Below are 16627 nucleotides of genomic sequence, written 5' to 3' on the forward strand. Positions count from 1 at the left end.
CAACAGTGCCCCCTAGTGTTACTACCCGAATGTACAATAGGCAACACCAAAATACCGACTATTCTAATTTGTCTAAAACATGTTTAATTTTATTTAAAATGTAAATGAAAAATGATATATAATTTTAAATAGTTATACAACTTGTTGCTGAGCTCCAGGTTTTAAAAATATGACGATATTTTCAGCGGATTTTGAGTTGCGAATCTGCGACAGCGAAATGAAAAACGGCACGCTCTGAATCAGGCAGGAACCCACGTGTCCCTCTCACAGGGAAGCACTAGAAACCAGTGGCAGCAAGGAGGCTTTAAATATCTGTGTGTGTGTGTGCTTAATAAGCCTTATATTCATCTGTTTTAACTTATTTTTGCGTGTATACGGTCGGGGTCATTTCACAAATATGTCCTCGTTCAGAAAGGCACTGAAATCTCGACAGAGAAACCACCATGAAAGATCTCAGGTGAGCGTTTCAATGTTGTTGGCTAGCTCGTTAGCCTATTAGCCAAGGCAAAACAACACACTTCTCGTGTGTTCGGTTGTTTTTCTGACACACACACTTACAGTAATAGATACTAATGTTGGATCTGTCCTGTCTGTATGTGTGTGCGTGTGTAGCCCGGCTTCAGGAAACAATTGGGATTGCTGGAGAAGAAGAAGGACTACAAACTCCGTGCAGAGTAAGGAAAAGTGCAAGTTTTTTGCCACACTTTATAGTTGTGTTTACATTTTGAAGGTAAGATTTTTAAGTTTGCCTTGTCTGCTGGTATAGTGACTATCATAAGAAGCAGAACACACTCGCTGCTCTGCGAAAGAAAGCTCTGGAGAAGAACCCGGATGAATTTTACTTCAAGATGATCAGCTCTGCACTGCAGGTATTAAAGCAACAAGAAGCACCTCCTTGCTTCATAGATTCGGTCATATATGAGTTTTGCCTGAGCGTTTTGTTTTATCTTGTGGCGTGTTGACAGGATGGAGTTCACGTAATTAAAAAACCAAAAGAGCAGGAGGAGGTGACCGAGGAACAGAAGAAAATGATGAGGACGCAGGATATCAACTACGTGGAGATGAAAAGGGTTGCAGAAGTTAAGGTAACCTTTAATTTCCATGTAATAAATCATGCAGAAGGAAAAAAAATACCACCACTGTGGCAAAACTGACTTGTTAATAGGCTCACTTTTCACTGAAAGTAGGCTCAGTGGCCACAGCTTATCTCATTGCCTTTTAACCAAATTTGCATTTTTCTGCTCTGTTCAATTAGTGTGATGTTGTTGGGTTTTGTTTTTGTTGTTGTTGTTTTGGGTTTTTTGGAAATGCTTGTTGACCAGTTATGAGATTCATTACTACAAATCATCTTACTGGATTACACCAGGCATCTGACTGATAGATAATTGGTTAGTGACATCCTAACGTCTTTGAACCAGTAACTACTGTGGTAAAGTAATTTGCAAAAGTCTTGACTCACCCTTCATTTCTTTTATATACTGCTTCAAACAAGCCAGTCTTTCTTGTAATTATTTAAAATGGTATTTAATACTGATCTGCCAATCATCCAAGCATTAAAAATGCTCCTCAATTTATTAACTACTTGTCTGTCTACACACAGAAGACAATTTGGCAAAGTGCTTTTAGCTGAAAACCAAAGGGAGGACAACAGAAGTGGCGGGGCTTAAAAAGTATCTGCAGCAGATGAACAATAACTAAAAAAGTCATGTGCTTAAAAAAATAGGAATAAATATGGCCTGACACAAGCCATTCTTAAGCAACGGGAACAGGCTGAGGTATCCCAAATTAAATAACAACTCAGCTGACAATCAGTGGCAACACGTCTTATGGAGTGGTGAATCCAAATTGAAATTTTTGCTTCAAATTGTCATCAATATGTACGGCGCAGGTCAGGAGAGAGGTACGACAGTGAGTGTCTACGGCCATCTGGAGAACACAGAGCCTCTGTCATGGTGTAAGGCAGCATTTCAGCCAGTCGTGTTGAAGATCTTGTTAAAACTGATAAAATTACGAACCCAAAAAGTACCGCGAGATTTTGAGTCTCCACGTAACACCTTCTGGAAAGCTTCTGATTGGCAGCGGCTTCATTCTTTGGCATGATCATGACCCCAAACACACTGCTGATGCAGGACCAGTAACAAGTGAATTTGGCATGTATGAAGCTTTCCTAATGAGAGATGTTCAGTGTTTGTTTTAGACATCAGAAATGCACCTGTGAAGATCTGAAAATGAAGTCAATACACATGAATAACAAAGGTGAAGAATGGTATGGATATAAATTATACCCCTTAAATGTTAAAAGCAATGCTACTGCAGTGTAATTTTTAAATACTAGTTACTGCTCACAATACCATTTTGGAAGTGGTTACTTTGCAGGGCAGTGTACCCAGGCTACATATTATCCTTGCACTAATATTTTTAACATGCATATTGTGCATGACTCTTTCCAACAGCATGAGTTTGCAATTTGGAAACATAAAGAAAACCTAAAACAACAAAGAAATAACTTCTCAACATACAAATCATTGCATCACATCACAATTAAATGTTAAACCAAATGGTAAAAGTTGTTCCCCCCTTTGGAAACTGTTCAGTTTCCAAAGGCTCCACAGAGTAGACCTAGTACTGGAATATAAAGGGGGATGAAGGGTTTCTGTTCCTGAAAAGGCAAATTTCCAGTAGCTATCTGCAGTAACAAATGAGAGGGCTCTGTGGTGGTACATGTGTCTAGTAGTTTAAGGGCAGTGGCAGCAGCATGAGCATAGATATTATCACCATCATTTATATCTGTGGTGGTGCCTCGGTTAATCTTTCTGGGTATATGATGTACTTCCAGAAAATTGAGAGGCTGAAAGGAGAGCTCCATCTTCTGGATGCAGAGAGCAAACCAAAAAACAAGCACACATTTTTTGTGGACTCCAAAAAAGAAGGTAAATATAAGCGTTTGGTAGATTTAATAAATTTAGTGAGTGCTTGGAAATGTGTAAGTGCTGTGCACACAAACTATCCTTTTCCTCTTGTGCTTTCAGTCTTGAGATTGCCTGAGAAGTTGTTTTTATTCTCCCTCAGTGCAGTCATTTAACCTGGCGGACCACCTCAACACAGCTCCGGAGCTGGTGGACAGAGTGTACAACAGACCAAGTCTGGGAACACTGGAAACCAAGAGAATACAGGGAGCTGTAGACCCGCGTGCTCTGGGGGTCTGTGGAGATGATATTTATTCATTTTTTTGAATATTTCTTTAAAATTTAGCTCCTTGGAATTGTTCATTGGTAATAAAGTTTAAGATTCGGCATTTCATTCCACTGATGGGTCTATGTGATTTGTACCTGTAGAAACTGGCAAAGCAAAGGAAACATCAATACAAGATACTTTCCCAGCGAATTGACAGAGAAAAGAAAATGTTTGTCATCAGCCAGAAAATTCAGACCCGTAAGGACCTGCAGGTGAGGAGGACATGGTTCTTAAAAGTTTTGGTGCTGGTGTGCTATGACTGTCTTCATTTCAGTTTTTTTTTTTTTTTTTTTTAATGTTTTGCCTTTGCTCCAGGATAAGTTCAAGAAAGTGAAGGTAAAGAAGGAGACCACCAGTTCTGCAGCAATTTACAAGTTTGAAGCTAAGAGGAAACGTTGACAAGAGGAGGGAAAGAAAATCACTGTCGGGAGGTGATACTTGGAAATAATGAACTTCTCTCCTATGGGTCTGCACAGCAGAGGCAAAGGATAAAAATTCAGTTTTGTATATATTTATCAACTATGCTTAATTTTTTTCAAATAAATATCAAAAGAACTTGTAATTGGAGTTAATTTCTTGATTTGGAGACAACTTATATTTTAAGGATTTCTTTGCCCGTGAAGAAGTGGAGAACTCTCAGGCTCTGTGACTCGAGGGGTGCTGTATGATCTGGTTAGCTAAGAAATATAATATTATTTTTTTTACCACTAGGGGGCATTAGTGTTCTTCATGAGTGTTCCAATCTAAGGCAACTAGAAGAGAGCCATAAGTGCATTTGTTCCCAGAAGTTACTATAGTGGTTCTTAAACTTGTTTTAGCATACTCTTTTTAAGAGGATGAAGAAGACTTGCATCCCACACCTCACACTTTTCTGACAGGTAGTAGTAAAAGTAGTATTATTAGTAGTAGTAGTAGTAATAATAATAATATTAAGATCCAAGCTGAACTGTAGTTAAATAAATGCCATATTCAGTTAAGGTTGGCTCTGCACTGTATTCCAGGCCATCCTTGTCCCACAGTTTGAGTTACAAGTACGACCTACCATTTCCTTCTTGTGTCAGATTGAGGTTATAACATTTCTCACTCATGTGTTGCTGTTCTCTAATTCAGTAACTGTCCCATTTACACAACAACATCAAGAAATACATTCTCTTTATCCAAGTTTGAGGACAACTTTGGAAGTTCTCCATATTACACACGTAATGCTTTATTGAACATTGAGATACCCATGATGTGTTAATAATGTGTTATTTAGTCCTGAATAACACTTGTATACCGAGGTTAAATATTTTGGAAGCTCTGATACATTATCTAAAAAAAAAAATGAAGTCACATTTATATATTTTTAACATCAACTGAGGACATTGTTTGCGTGCTGAAGTGAAGCATAGCTGGACTGCTTTCTGTGGTGGAGACACAGGCTTGGCTTAGCCTTCAGAGCCTCTGAAGGACACGTCTTTGTTTGCAGCCCTCGACTTGGGATGCAGCACACCTCTAACAGGCCCTTTTCACATGTCGCAGCAGGGTAGACACAGCTGCAGCTAATACAATTAAAAATGATTTAGGTGTCAGTTAGCAAGCATCGATAACAATAACACTATTGCCAATGGTTGCTCATTAGCTCACTTTAATCAAAATTACCCATTATTAATTTTATTAGCTGCAGCTGTGCTTATGCAATAACATCTCTGTTAAAAGGCCCCCTTGAGAGATAAATTGTTGCAGCTAGCTCATTTTCGGCAGGTAGTGCTCTTTCAGCAAACTGATTTGAGGCTTCCTAAGAATCTTACTGGACATCAAGGTGCTAAAAATGAAATTTTAATTAACCAAATGAGTACTCGCATTCAATTGTACAATATGCTGATGATGAAACTTGTCTGTCAAATCCTTTCCAGTTAGCCGTTGATATCCCATTCCTGGGTGGGCAACAGAGGTTGCTCTACTCCCTGAAATGTAGGAAAACATGATTTAGGGTAAAGCAAAATAAAATAAAGGTTGGACTTTCTTGCTCCTTGTCTCACGAGCTCCACTAATCTTTTATGTTGTCTTGTCTGCACATAAAGCAGGTAAAAATATATTTGCTTACTTCCAGTAGTTTGAAACAAATTGAGTACCTGATGCCCAGCAACAGTTCACAGCGACCCGGTCTTGATTGATCCTTGTTGGTTGCAGCAGCTTCATAAATGGGGCCCATCCATCAGTTTCTCCTGGGAGCCACTGGGGGGGTAAGAGGGCAGGCAGGGAACCTAGTGAATGTGTCATTAGGAAAAGTGAGAGGCATAGAGGCTGCAGGATAGGGACCACAGGTCTTGGCCCAAACTCTGCTGACCAGAGGAAAGGTGCGCCAATAGCTCAGAATGGGCCAAAAGAGGCAAAGAGTGATAGCAGGACTCCTGCTTGCTTCAGTTGCACTCGTCTAGAAGAACAGCTTGACAAATCTAGCACTACAAAATGTTCTGTTAATGTAAGTTTTCAAATACCTCTACACGTACACCTATATAATAAACATCTCGAGTATATAGTGCACAGATTGATGTATTTCACTTTAATCAAAGCATAAACAAGGCTCTTGTATGTTTGACGATTTATGTCAGAATTCTGTTGTACCCAGTACGAGTGATTTGCATCCTCAGCCAGCTCTCCCTCCTCCTTCCTTACGCCTTCCTCTCACCCTCTCTGCCCTCTGTTACTGCGTCACACTCCTATGAGGGCGTGTGTGTACCGGGACCCTGAGGCTCACTGTCCATAAGCGGAGGGGGTGGAGGTCGTTGAGGAGAGCCCTGGGGTCAAAACACTGTGTGCGCAGTTCCGGGACCCCAATCCGACTATGCGACCCAAGCACAGACCAGCCACTGTTCCTCCTCAAGCTCTCCTTTCATTCTCCCCAGTAACGGGACTCTTATGCAGGGGTGCAGAGGCAGGGCTCAGGGGTGGGCAGTGGGTGACCTTCTGATTTTAAAGATATAGACAGGCATTCCTCTTTTGTCAAAAGGCTCATAATTCATTTGACTACTCTCACAGTCCATCCTGTCCCCCATAAGCCATCTCTAAAGTTAATGACCCTTGAGGTTTGTTAACGGATAGTCACTTTTGGAATTGGGGGGGGGGGAGTGGAGTACTGTGGGGTAGTCACACAGCTGCAGGGTATGACATTGACCCTGATATATAGTAACTGTTCACTGAGAGTGAAAGTGTAGCCTGGTTAAAATGGAATACAACAGGCCTTTGTTCTTTAACTTTAGTTATTAAACATATGAAAGAGCAAAACTAAAAAATAGCACACTTTTGGTTTTTTTTTTTTTTGTACATTTCTACTGAATACTGCACATTTTAAATAAACTTGAATTGTTCAAGGGCTCATTTGTTAACAACACTTAATCTGGTTTAGAGTGATCTGAATTAGGAGTTCCCAATGTGTGCTATCTGGAATCAGGTAATCCATCTTATTTTGTTAATTACTGTATACAAACTACAGGATTAACAAATCAGCCTGAACTACCAGTGATTTATACCTCATATTAGTAATTGCTAAATGGGTGAAGAACAACTAGTAGAACGGGCAGCATGGAATCAATTTTAATTTTTTTTCAAGAAACAAAAAACAGCAGAATAAAATCATACCAACATCTATTTTTTTGTTAAAATCCTTTGAACAGTCATACCCCTCGTGTGATTATTAGTGGCCTAATATATTCAAGATTTAACCTAAACTGATATCTGGTCAGTTTTCTTCAGATTGTTGCGTTCTTCTGGGAAATTTTGTCAAAGTGGTCACCCAACGAGTTCAACCAGTACAGACAGAGTGAACAAAACCTCATTTTTACTGCTTACAGTATTGATATTTGTCACTCAAAACGATACACAACTCCTCTTGAGAGAGATCTAAAGACCACACTGTGAGCAGTTTTCATTTAAACATTACAAATCTTCAGTGGCATTGGTGTGATGGCTTATTATTCTGGAACATGGTGAAATTTTATTCTTATTTATACAGGGTTCTAATTAGACACGTGCTGCTGTCACCTCCCTTAAACAGGTGCTTGATCCTTACAACAGGCTGCACTTCACCCACTTCATTTACTAGTACCACTTTTCCTCTGCAAAGCCAGCGTTCAGTGCCACAGTGAAGCATGATTTGGGGACAGTACTAATCGATCCCCCAATTACTGAGAGGTGGAGAGTGAGAGGTGGTGAGAAGACTGAAGTAGCCTGAGGTTTGAGTTTTTGTGAGGGCATCTCCAAATGCAAGGGGTGGGGGGGTGAGAGCTAGTCTTTATCCATGGATACCCCCAATCCTTTAACTTGAAGCTGGGTGTCAGGGACCTTTTGAAGTTGTCGAAAGAGAGGAGAGACCAAAGAGGGGGAGCATGGGGGAGGTTCAGGCAGGGTCTCTCTCCATGCCAGGGGGAAGGTATCTGAAGGAAAATCTTTACAACCATGACAGTCCCCCTGATGTGCATTCATTTTTGTGTATTGGTGTGTGAGTATTTGGATATCTGTGTGTATTCTAACATGATTGTGTGTATATACTATGAACGTGTGCCTGAGCCGAATGTCTGGCTCATGCAATGAGGTGGGGATCACAGAGCCTCCTTTTTAAATTGCCGCTAATGAGCCCTGGCTGGCGAGAGGTACTCGAATTGATTAAATTTGCATGGGAGCCTAAATCATGACAGAGGCCTCATACTTGCGCACCCCACCTCTAGTTGCGCACACACATACACAGCACCCCTGCTATTCCCCCACCTCCATATCAGACCTACAGGGGGTATCTCTCTTCAGGAAAGAAGGCCAGAATAGACCAGGGGGAGGGTGTGGGTGTGTGTATGTGTGTGTATCTGTGGTGTTGAACGGGGCGTGGAGCGCACCCATCTGCCCCGGCATTACTGTCAGTCCATCATTCAGGGGAATGCCAGCCGCGTGCCTTGGGGACGTGTTCATTACGCTTTAACTACCGGATCTGTCCTTGTCTCGCAGTCTCCCTGTGTCATTGTCGACTTGAGATTGTGTGTATGTATATTTATGCAAGTGTCTGCTTGCATCACAAGTGAATGCACCCAATTCAAGTGTACTGGGGGGTGGGTGGGGGGAGTTACTTGGTTACTTGAAATTAAGAACTATTCTTGAGACACACGTTTGAGTTTGATATCGTGCTTGTGAGTTTTTAAAAGCCGTTCATTCTATTTATACACCTACTAGTATGCTCATTATGACTTAATTATAATCTCAATATCTTAATCTACCTCCATCTTCCACACAATCACGCTCTCCTCCGTGCACTTTTTTTTTTTTGCCTCTCAAAATTTGTTAGTGTTTTGCTTCTCTAATGCTTTCCTTTAATGGTAACTATGTGACAATGCCTGATCAGAGCTACTTTGTGTGCACACGTTTGCCTTCTATCTACTATTACTAACGGTGAGGTGTGAGAATCAGTATGTGTGAGTGTGTGCGCGCCGGTGGGGGACAGTGCTTGTGCGTGGTTAGCTCGGGTGATTGCAGTAATCAGATGGGGGTGTTAATCAGAGTTTGTTCGTCAGTGGCCTGATGAGGGGCGATGAGGGCCGCTGATTGTAATGTGATGCTTCGATCGGTCTCTGACGACTACGGAGACAAACCGCCAAGAGAATCATTATCATAGCGTACAGTTTTTTCCCCCCTCCGCTCTTGGAACGCTGCAGCAAACAAAGTGTAAACAAACAAGCAAAACAGCACACTTCAATATGTGGGGAAGTGTGTCATTGTAAAGATGCAGACTCTGTTATTATTATTATTATTATTACACGAGATGTTTGCATTCTAGTAAACACAATGATGCACTGTGACATGACAGGTTATATATCACTATTTTGGTGTCAGCGTCACCCCTATTGAATAAAAAGAGCAGGGGGAAGGGATGTGTTGGAGTTGGAGGGGAGAAGAGAAAAGATGCAGCTGAAAGAAAGGTTTGGGGGTGGGGATGTAAATGTGACCCCATGGTTTATACTACTGTCTTGCCACAGACAGGCTTGCATCAGATCTTTTTCTTCCTTTTTTTTTTTTTTTTAAAGGAGGGGGTGATGACGCTATTATGGCAGCCTCATCAGCCAAGTCCCTACAAGGGCTGATACAAATTAATTAACCTAATTAGGGGCTGTGATTGCGGGTGTGATTATAGGGGCCGGGAGGGGAGGGGGAAAGGGATGGAGGGATGAGGCAGAGAGGGATGGTTCATGGAAGTGGGGGTGCGCTGGCAGCCACGGCTCAGGCGATGATGAGCCGGGAGGTGTGGGAGAGCAGCCAAGATGCTCTGCATGGCTAATGAGGAAAGCTAGCAAGCTTTAACCATCCCACCCTTTTCTGTTTTCATGTCTCCACCTTCTGTTTACTTACATTTTTTTGTCGTTGTTGTTTTTGCTGTTTTCAGTCATTATATTTCACCTCTCTTATCTGCAAGTGCAATTCTTTCCCTTTTTATCAGCTCCTGAGTTGTTTTGTACGAGTCACGCATGACCTTGGGGGCCAAACTCACAATATTTTTGACCATTTATTTGACAGAGCAGGATTCCAGATTCACGTACGAAGCCGAAGCCTTGCTTTTGTTGATCGTCTGTAGTATCGTGCTGCATAGGGTGCAGTGCAGCACTGCCTATTGTTCACTTTAACTGTACTCCCCACAAGGAACAGAAATACCCTGTGGGAACACACATACAGTCACACGCACACATACAAGCTCACATAATAGCTCATCCTTTGGTATACACAACCAATAGCGGCTCAACTTCAGATGCACAGACTCTCTGCCTCACTCTCACAGAGCCACCCAGGCACACTCCAGAGGAGCAATATTTAAATCTCCTTCTATTTGTATTGGAAGCAGAACAAAGATATTCTTCAGACCGAAGCAAAATGTGTTTTCTTGCCGGCATCAGCAATTCTAATGTTTCTAATGAGTTGGCAGAGAAGTGGAGCGAGTGGAAGTGGTTTAGGTATCGGTAAATTAAAAAAAATAAAATAAAATAACAAGTAAAGAAGAGAAACACTGTAAGAGTTCCTCATAAGTGCAGTTTGTGGCTTCCACCTTCCTAACAGTCCAGTAAACATGTTACAGTATTCACCACCGATTGCAATGTCACCTCTGACTGCTGCTGCTGCTGCTGTTGTATATGTGCTGTGCTAAGCTCACGGTGGATTGTGGCGTTTGATTTTCAAGACTGTCTTCAACTACTCCTCTCTCTCTGCTGCTCATCCTATCGCTCTTCTTCTTGCTCACTCTTACTCTCACATTCAGTGTTTCGGCCTCAGTATCAGTTGCAGAGATGTGATTAGGAAGCCACTAGCAGAGAATGATAGGAAGGTGCTCTTATCACCAGTCTAATCTGGAGCACTAGGAAAAAAATTCCTCCCCCCAAAATTCTGAAATGTAAATCTCTGTAAGGTACCTGCTCATATTTGAAAACAGCACTTAGAAGGAGAATTCATGAACAATGAAAGTTCAAAAATATTAAAGACAGGGAAAAGAAAATGTTACATTGAAAGAGACACTTTGATATCTTGGTAAAATGCATTATTTTGCATAGAATCAGATCAGTGTGACAATATCACTTTCATGTATGAATAAAAAAAACAGCTTAAATTTAACACTAGAAAAAAGTAGAAACAACTAGTAAAAGGTCTGTACAACAGAACATGTACTTTATTTATTTAAGCCATTCAAAAACTAAATGTTAAAGGAATATCTAAGCGTTTCTAGTCTAGCTCAAAGCTTTTTTATTACAAACAACATTCACTCAGCACTTTATTCAACAAAGTGCTTTCTAACAATCTCACACACAGTCAGATGAATGTATCAAGGGAAATATGAGCTTCAGTATGTTGCCCAAGGACACTTCAGCACACAGACTGGGGCAGATAAGGGTCAAACCACTAACCTTCATATCGGTAGACAACCCACTCTACCGCCTCAGCAGCCACGGCAATGAAGTATTTGCTTACTACTGGATCACTGGCTTCAGGAAGTCACTGGTGCTGGTCGAATCCAACCCTCCACAAAGCCACGCTAGTCAGTCTTTATTCTTATGCAATATTTCGCTTGTCTCTAGCTTCATATCTACCAAACAGAAAAGCAGAGAGGAGAGTATCAGCCATATTAACTAACTCTCTGTAAGAAAGACAAAAAATTCCAAATATCAAACCATTCTTTGAGTTAATAGAAATTCATTAGATGTACAGTGAACATGACATATTGTATGAATGAAAAAAAAAAATCACTGCCTATAAAAACAATAATCATACCTGATATCAGTTTTTCCACACTCTCTTTTAACTCCCCTTTGGCTGCACTGCTTCCATCTTGACTGCTTTTTTTTTTTTTTCATTTTATTTTAAACCCTTTTTTAGCGTTGTATTGTAACATCAAAGGTGTGCATCTTTTTCTTTTTTTAAATGTCAGACTGTGTATCGTGTTATTGCTTGCATTTGAATGGCCAATAATTCTGTACATTAGGGTTATATCACCACCTGTTGCATGCTCTTAATGCCACTTATTCATTTTCATTTTGGAGACTCTGCATTGATAGCCTGAGCCTGGGACGCAAATTTACAATGTACAAACCGGTGAATGTGGAAAAAAGGGGCCCACAAGCACGCAAGAAGGTGACCTTGAAATGGAAATTTGCTAAAAACTTCATGAATGCACCTCGTACATCATCTTTAATGAAAATATGTTAGATAATTAGAGACACACACTTGAACTAAGTTTTTTTAGTAGTAAAATCAAAACACAAGAGCTGGAAAAAATGAGCTGAATGTCATTAGAGAGTTGAGGTTACTTTTTATTTATTTGGATTTTATCCTCCAGTCGTCCCTCAGAGCCTGTTATCCAAACGCATTCATAGTGAGGAGCAGTTTGGGAAAGACTCTACAACGTTTTCATTGTTTTGTTTTATTTTCTGTTTTTTTGTTATTTATTCTTTTTGTCATTTCATGTAACACATTATAATAGTGATAATATGAAAGTTGAGCTTTTCTAAAACATGTAGAAGTCATCTACATCTTTCCAGAGAAAATTTCAATTGTTAGGCTAAACAGCAAGTGAAATGTTTCCACAACAGAAAAAAAATATCCTGTTTGTTTGAGATTAAAAGAATAATTACCATGAATCACTGCAACCATATAACTGAGCATAAGAATTTCCCCTTTCACGAGTGAAAGTGTGAAGCATTTGTATTCCATTTGCATCGAACAGGGAGAGATGTGCTACAAGGTAGGTATGCTTAGATTGAAAAAGTATATGCATGGGTTTATTTGTTGGGAGGGAGAGGGACCCTAGCGATTACTCAGACCTTTGAGAAGTCCCTGTCTCGTGGCTCCAGTACTTCAGCCTTACTGATAAGCATGAGCCCTGTCAGAGGGAAGGTAAATACAGCACTTAAGGATTCCTCTCTTATTCTATAGTCACACTTAACTTTAATTAAAACCAGGAGAGAGGGAAAAAGAGAGAGCGATAGCCCTGCAATGAGGCGATGGTATCAGGGGGCCCGGCAGGTAGAACCGCTGGGAGACAAGCAGAGATCTCGTCTCCAATCGGTGGACATATATGTTTGAAAGAGAGAACAATACAGCAATACAATGCATGTTTAAGCACCTATGTGCTTATTATGATTGGACCATTCGGTAAAAGTGCTTTTTATTTAAATACACACACACACATATATATTTATATATATACAATGCAACACAGTTTATGTTGCTTTCCCAGCTAAACAGCTGTAGCAAGGCGGCTATCAGATATTTATAAGCAGCTCATGAATATGGATGAGCAGTGAGATGGGACTGATGTTTGTCCTCTAAGAGAGGATGAAAGGAGAATCTACTCCCTTCCCTGAGAGACCCAGTCAGGGCCGCTCACAGAGCAGGGGATGCCAGCTCTGGATTGGGAATAAGACAAGGATTGGGGTGGGTGCCGGTGGTTTAGGACAGATGGTAAAATTTAATGAAATGTGATTTGGATACTCAAGGCAAAGCATTTCCCTTATGGCTTTCTAAATTAAAAACTTGTAGTGAAGCATTAACGCTGCTGTCAAAAGCTGTTTTTTTTCCTTCCCACATTCTCAATTCAAGTCTTTGACTGCTTTTTGACTTGTGAGATTGTCCAATAAAAAGGGAATTAAGAAAACCTGAATGTTTTGGTCTGTACAATATACTTAACAATGGCAGAGATAAGATATTTGTCTTTTAAGAATTTTTGGCATAAAAAAATTCATGTGCATTAGGTCCAGACTGTTACGTTTCTGTATTTACATGTGGATTTTAGGCAAATTAAAGTAAGGTAGATAAAATAACAATGAGGGTGCCTTCCACCCTTTCTCATCTTCTCGACCAAATGGAAATTAAGTAATTATATTAAAAAAAAAGGTCTTTGTGATTGTCACAGTAAGTAACTCATCCATAGCAGACATTCTGCTTCCCAGCATGAAACATTTGGTCAGGGGCATGTGTATCTGTCCACAGTAGAGGTCACCACACTGAGAGACAGGATCAGAGGACGCCAAGCACTGGGGCAAAAAGCAGTCTTGTAATACAATGTAGCTTTCAATGCTAATCACTGAGTCATCTATCAGAGCTAATACATGGGCGCTAAGCAACCTGTACATGCATTAGACCTCACCAATTACCATAATGGGTTGGTTTTTAATATGGCTAATAGACTGGCACGACCTTGCCTATTCACTCAGCAGGTACATGCACTGAGCCGTTATGAAGTGGACATATTTAGAGACTGAATGACCATTAGGGACTTTTAGCTGTTATGGGTCCATAGTTATGCATCTGAAAACGGAAGGCAAGATGGGCGCATAGATTGATAGATGACAAACAGGGACAATTTCAGGGCAGGAGTCAATTAAATGAGAGGGGGGAAGTAGAAATTGTGATGTATGCAGAGGAGAATGGACATTATTGTTGGCTTTCTTCTTTTGTAGTACAACACACAAAATGGCTATTTTATGGGGCAGCATTTTGACCATGCAGCTTGTGTTATATCTGAATGTGCTGGTGTAGGAGTACCCTGTGGGCACTGCTGGGAAGTGCGTCAATGTGGGTGCAATGTGGTACCAGGAAGGCGGATGGGTAGAGAGGAGAAGGGGCAGAATCTGAGAAATGTGTCTCCGCAAAACCCTGGGGGTGGTTAACATTTTGGTTTTCTCTGAGCCTTTGTGGTAGTGGACAAATGATCCCAGGAACTGGACAATAATGTTTTTATGGGACTCTAAATGTTGAGCTCAACAAGGTCATTGTGGGAGTGTAATGGCCAACACGTGGCCAGACTTGAACTCCAGCAGCCTTGCAGTTGGTCCGTGGGCCAGGGAGGAGGAGAGGAGGGGAAGCAGGGAGGAGAGGAGGTGGGAGGAAAGCAGGGACTCACCCCTCTGGGTTTCAACAACAAGCCCTAACTTTGTTCATATAGGGGACAAGAGCCTCTTAGAACATAAAGTACCTAGCTAGCCAAACTATGCCAGTCCTGGCCTCATTGGGTTTTGTAAAACTGGCCCGGAGAGATAATGTTTCTCTGTAGCTAATCTCTGCCGTGATGCCCACGCCCAGCCATCTAGTGAACAATAACCCCTTCCTGCTTCAAACAAGAATCCTTTTCTTAGTCAGTCTTGTTAGACTTTTACAGTCTATCTCTCCACTGTGTGAGGTGGGTGGGTAAGGGATTTATCTGTTGTAAGTCAGGATAAAAGATTTTACTGTAGTCTGACTGTCAATTTAAAAAAAAAAAACATAAGGGAGAAGTTGATGGGAAAACAAGGGCAAGACAGGACTGAAAATGTTCAAATTCTAGTCTCCTGTAAATGCTGGCAAAGGCAGGTGATTTGCATGTTTTAAGTATTATGTAGTGTTTTATTTTTTTCCCTCATGCATGTGCTGTTTCTCTAATGTGGTTCGCAATTTTAGACATAAACACGAGGTTTCCACTACTATGCATGTATGCCTTTACACATACATTGTAGATAACTCATCTAAATTTCAGGAACAGTCATGTTTAAATGCCTTATTTCCCTACGTGCCTCTTTCTTGTGTTTTCTGTACCCCAGCCTCCCAGTTTGTCACCTTCTCTCATTAGTACCAGGGCGTCTGTCTGGCTAAGGCACCACTGCTGTTTCTCAGTGAAGCTGTGCCTAAACCGCAGTCTTAGGCCTAGATAGCTTACCATCCATCTATCAATAAATGTTATCTAATCATATTTGAGGTTGTGTTCCTTGCTGCCTGTGGCTAGTTGTTTATGAGGATGGGTTTTTTTGTCTGCAGTCAGTGTGAGGTGAGGTAATACATACCAATCTCATTTATAATAACAGTAAATGAGGGCCATGGACATCTTTGTGCAGTAAACAAACTGCAGGAGACTTTTCTGAAACACGTGTTTTCAGCACACGCGTAGTTGTGCACACCTTCTGTGTTGTGTCAAATGCTCATCAGCTGCAAGCATTGCCTTATTAGATCATGAATTTCTTTTGTCTCATAGTCTTGATAAAAACATGGTAAAAAAAAGAAAAGAAGAAGAAGAAGAAGAAAAAAGAAAAACATAACCCATGGCATATATTTGTTCATGTGAGGCCAGGGTTTATGGTCCCCTGAGTAAAGACATATGACTGCTGTTAAAAAGGGCTTAAGCACCAGACAGCTACTCAATAGATCAATCATAACATTTCCACTTCAAATCAATTATGCTGACTTCCTATTCATCTTTGTTCCTTTGTTTCAATTGATTTTTTCCCGAAGAATTACTAGTTATGTTTAAAGTATTATTAGGAATGCATCGGTCATATTATCTATCAGTGTATAGTATATATTTTATATGTGCCACTGACAGTACTGGCACAATGAAACTTGCAGCTACATAAAAGGAATGGTTAAAAATTGAGTGACAGTAACAGAGAGACATAGAAAAAAAAAAGTAATAAAGAGGGTACATTGTTTCCAGTCTGCACGCATGAGCTTGTCTTTCGACCATGTTGAATTCCGGCCATTCAGATGACTGGAGTGCGTAGGCCAGGCCTCCAACGCGTTTCCCCGTCACCATCACAACAGTTGCCATTCATGAGGCTCCGCTAGCTGTGCAGACATCTGCACCACAACTCTTGTCACCTCAGTCCCTTTTTCCTGCTGCCCCACTGAAGCAAACACACACACATATGCACACACTGAACTTCACCAGCTAAATGCCAGCAGAGCGAATCAGAAGGGCATCAGAGATGGCTGTTGTCTGCAAACGCCCATGTGTGGTTGAGTGTGAATGGGACCCAAGGGTGGGGAGGTCTCTGATACAACAGGGTACCAGCAGGGGTGGCACATAGCTTGGCCTGATCGGGCGTGTTGTGATGCTTGAAGGGTTGGGCGGGTGACAAACCCAAGG

The 16627-nt window shown here is 41.1% G+C and overlaps 1 protein-coding gene across 1 annotated transcript; it reads left to right on the forward strand.

The window, feature by feature from the left end:
* Positions 1-267: 267 nt before the first annotated feature.
* On the forward strand, positions 268-3788 carry utp11 (UTP11 small subunit processome component). Its single transcript, XM_063487022.1, has 8 exons — positions 268-457; positions 613-674; positions 767-869; positions 966-1085; positions 2837-2930; positions 3070-3200; positions 3336-3446; positions 3550-3788. The coding sequence occupies exons 1-8, from the start codon at positions 398-400 to the stop codon at positions 3631-3633; spliced, it is 765 nt and encodes a 254-aa protein (XP_063343092.1). The 5' UTR covers positions 268-397; the 3' UTR covers positions 3634-3788.
* The last annotated feature ends 12839 nt before the right edge of the window (positions 3789-16627 follow it).

The sequence above is a fragment of the Pelmatolapia mariae genome, linkage group LG10_11 (genome assembly GCF_036321145.2).
Source record: "Pelmatolapia mariae isolate MD_Pm_ZW linkage group LG10_11, Pm_UMD_F_2, whole genome shotgun sequence".
NCBI lineage: Eukaryota > Metazoa > Chordata > Actinopteri > Cichliformes > Cichlidae > Pelmatolapia > Pelmatolapia mariae.

Coding starts and splice junctions, on each gene's coding strand:
- utp11 (XM_063487022.1), top strand. CDS start 398: ATGTCCTCGTTCAGAAAGGCACTGAAATCTCGACAGAGAAACCACCAT. Junction 675..766: donor GACTACAAACTCCGTGCAGA/GTAAGGAAAAGT, acceptor CTGCTGGTATAG/TGACTATCATAAGAAGCAGA. Junction 3,201..3,335: donor TAGACCCGCGTGCTCTGGGG/GTCTGTGGAGAT, acceptor TTGTACCTGTAG/AAACTGGCAAAGCAAAGGAA.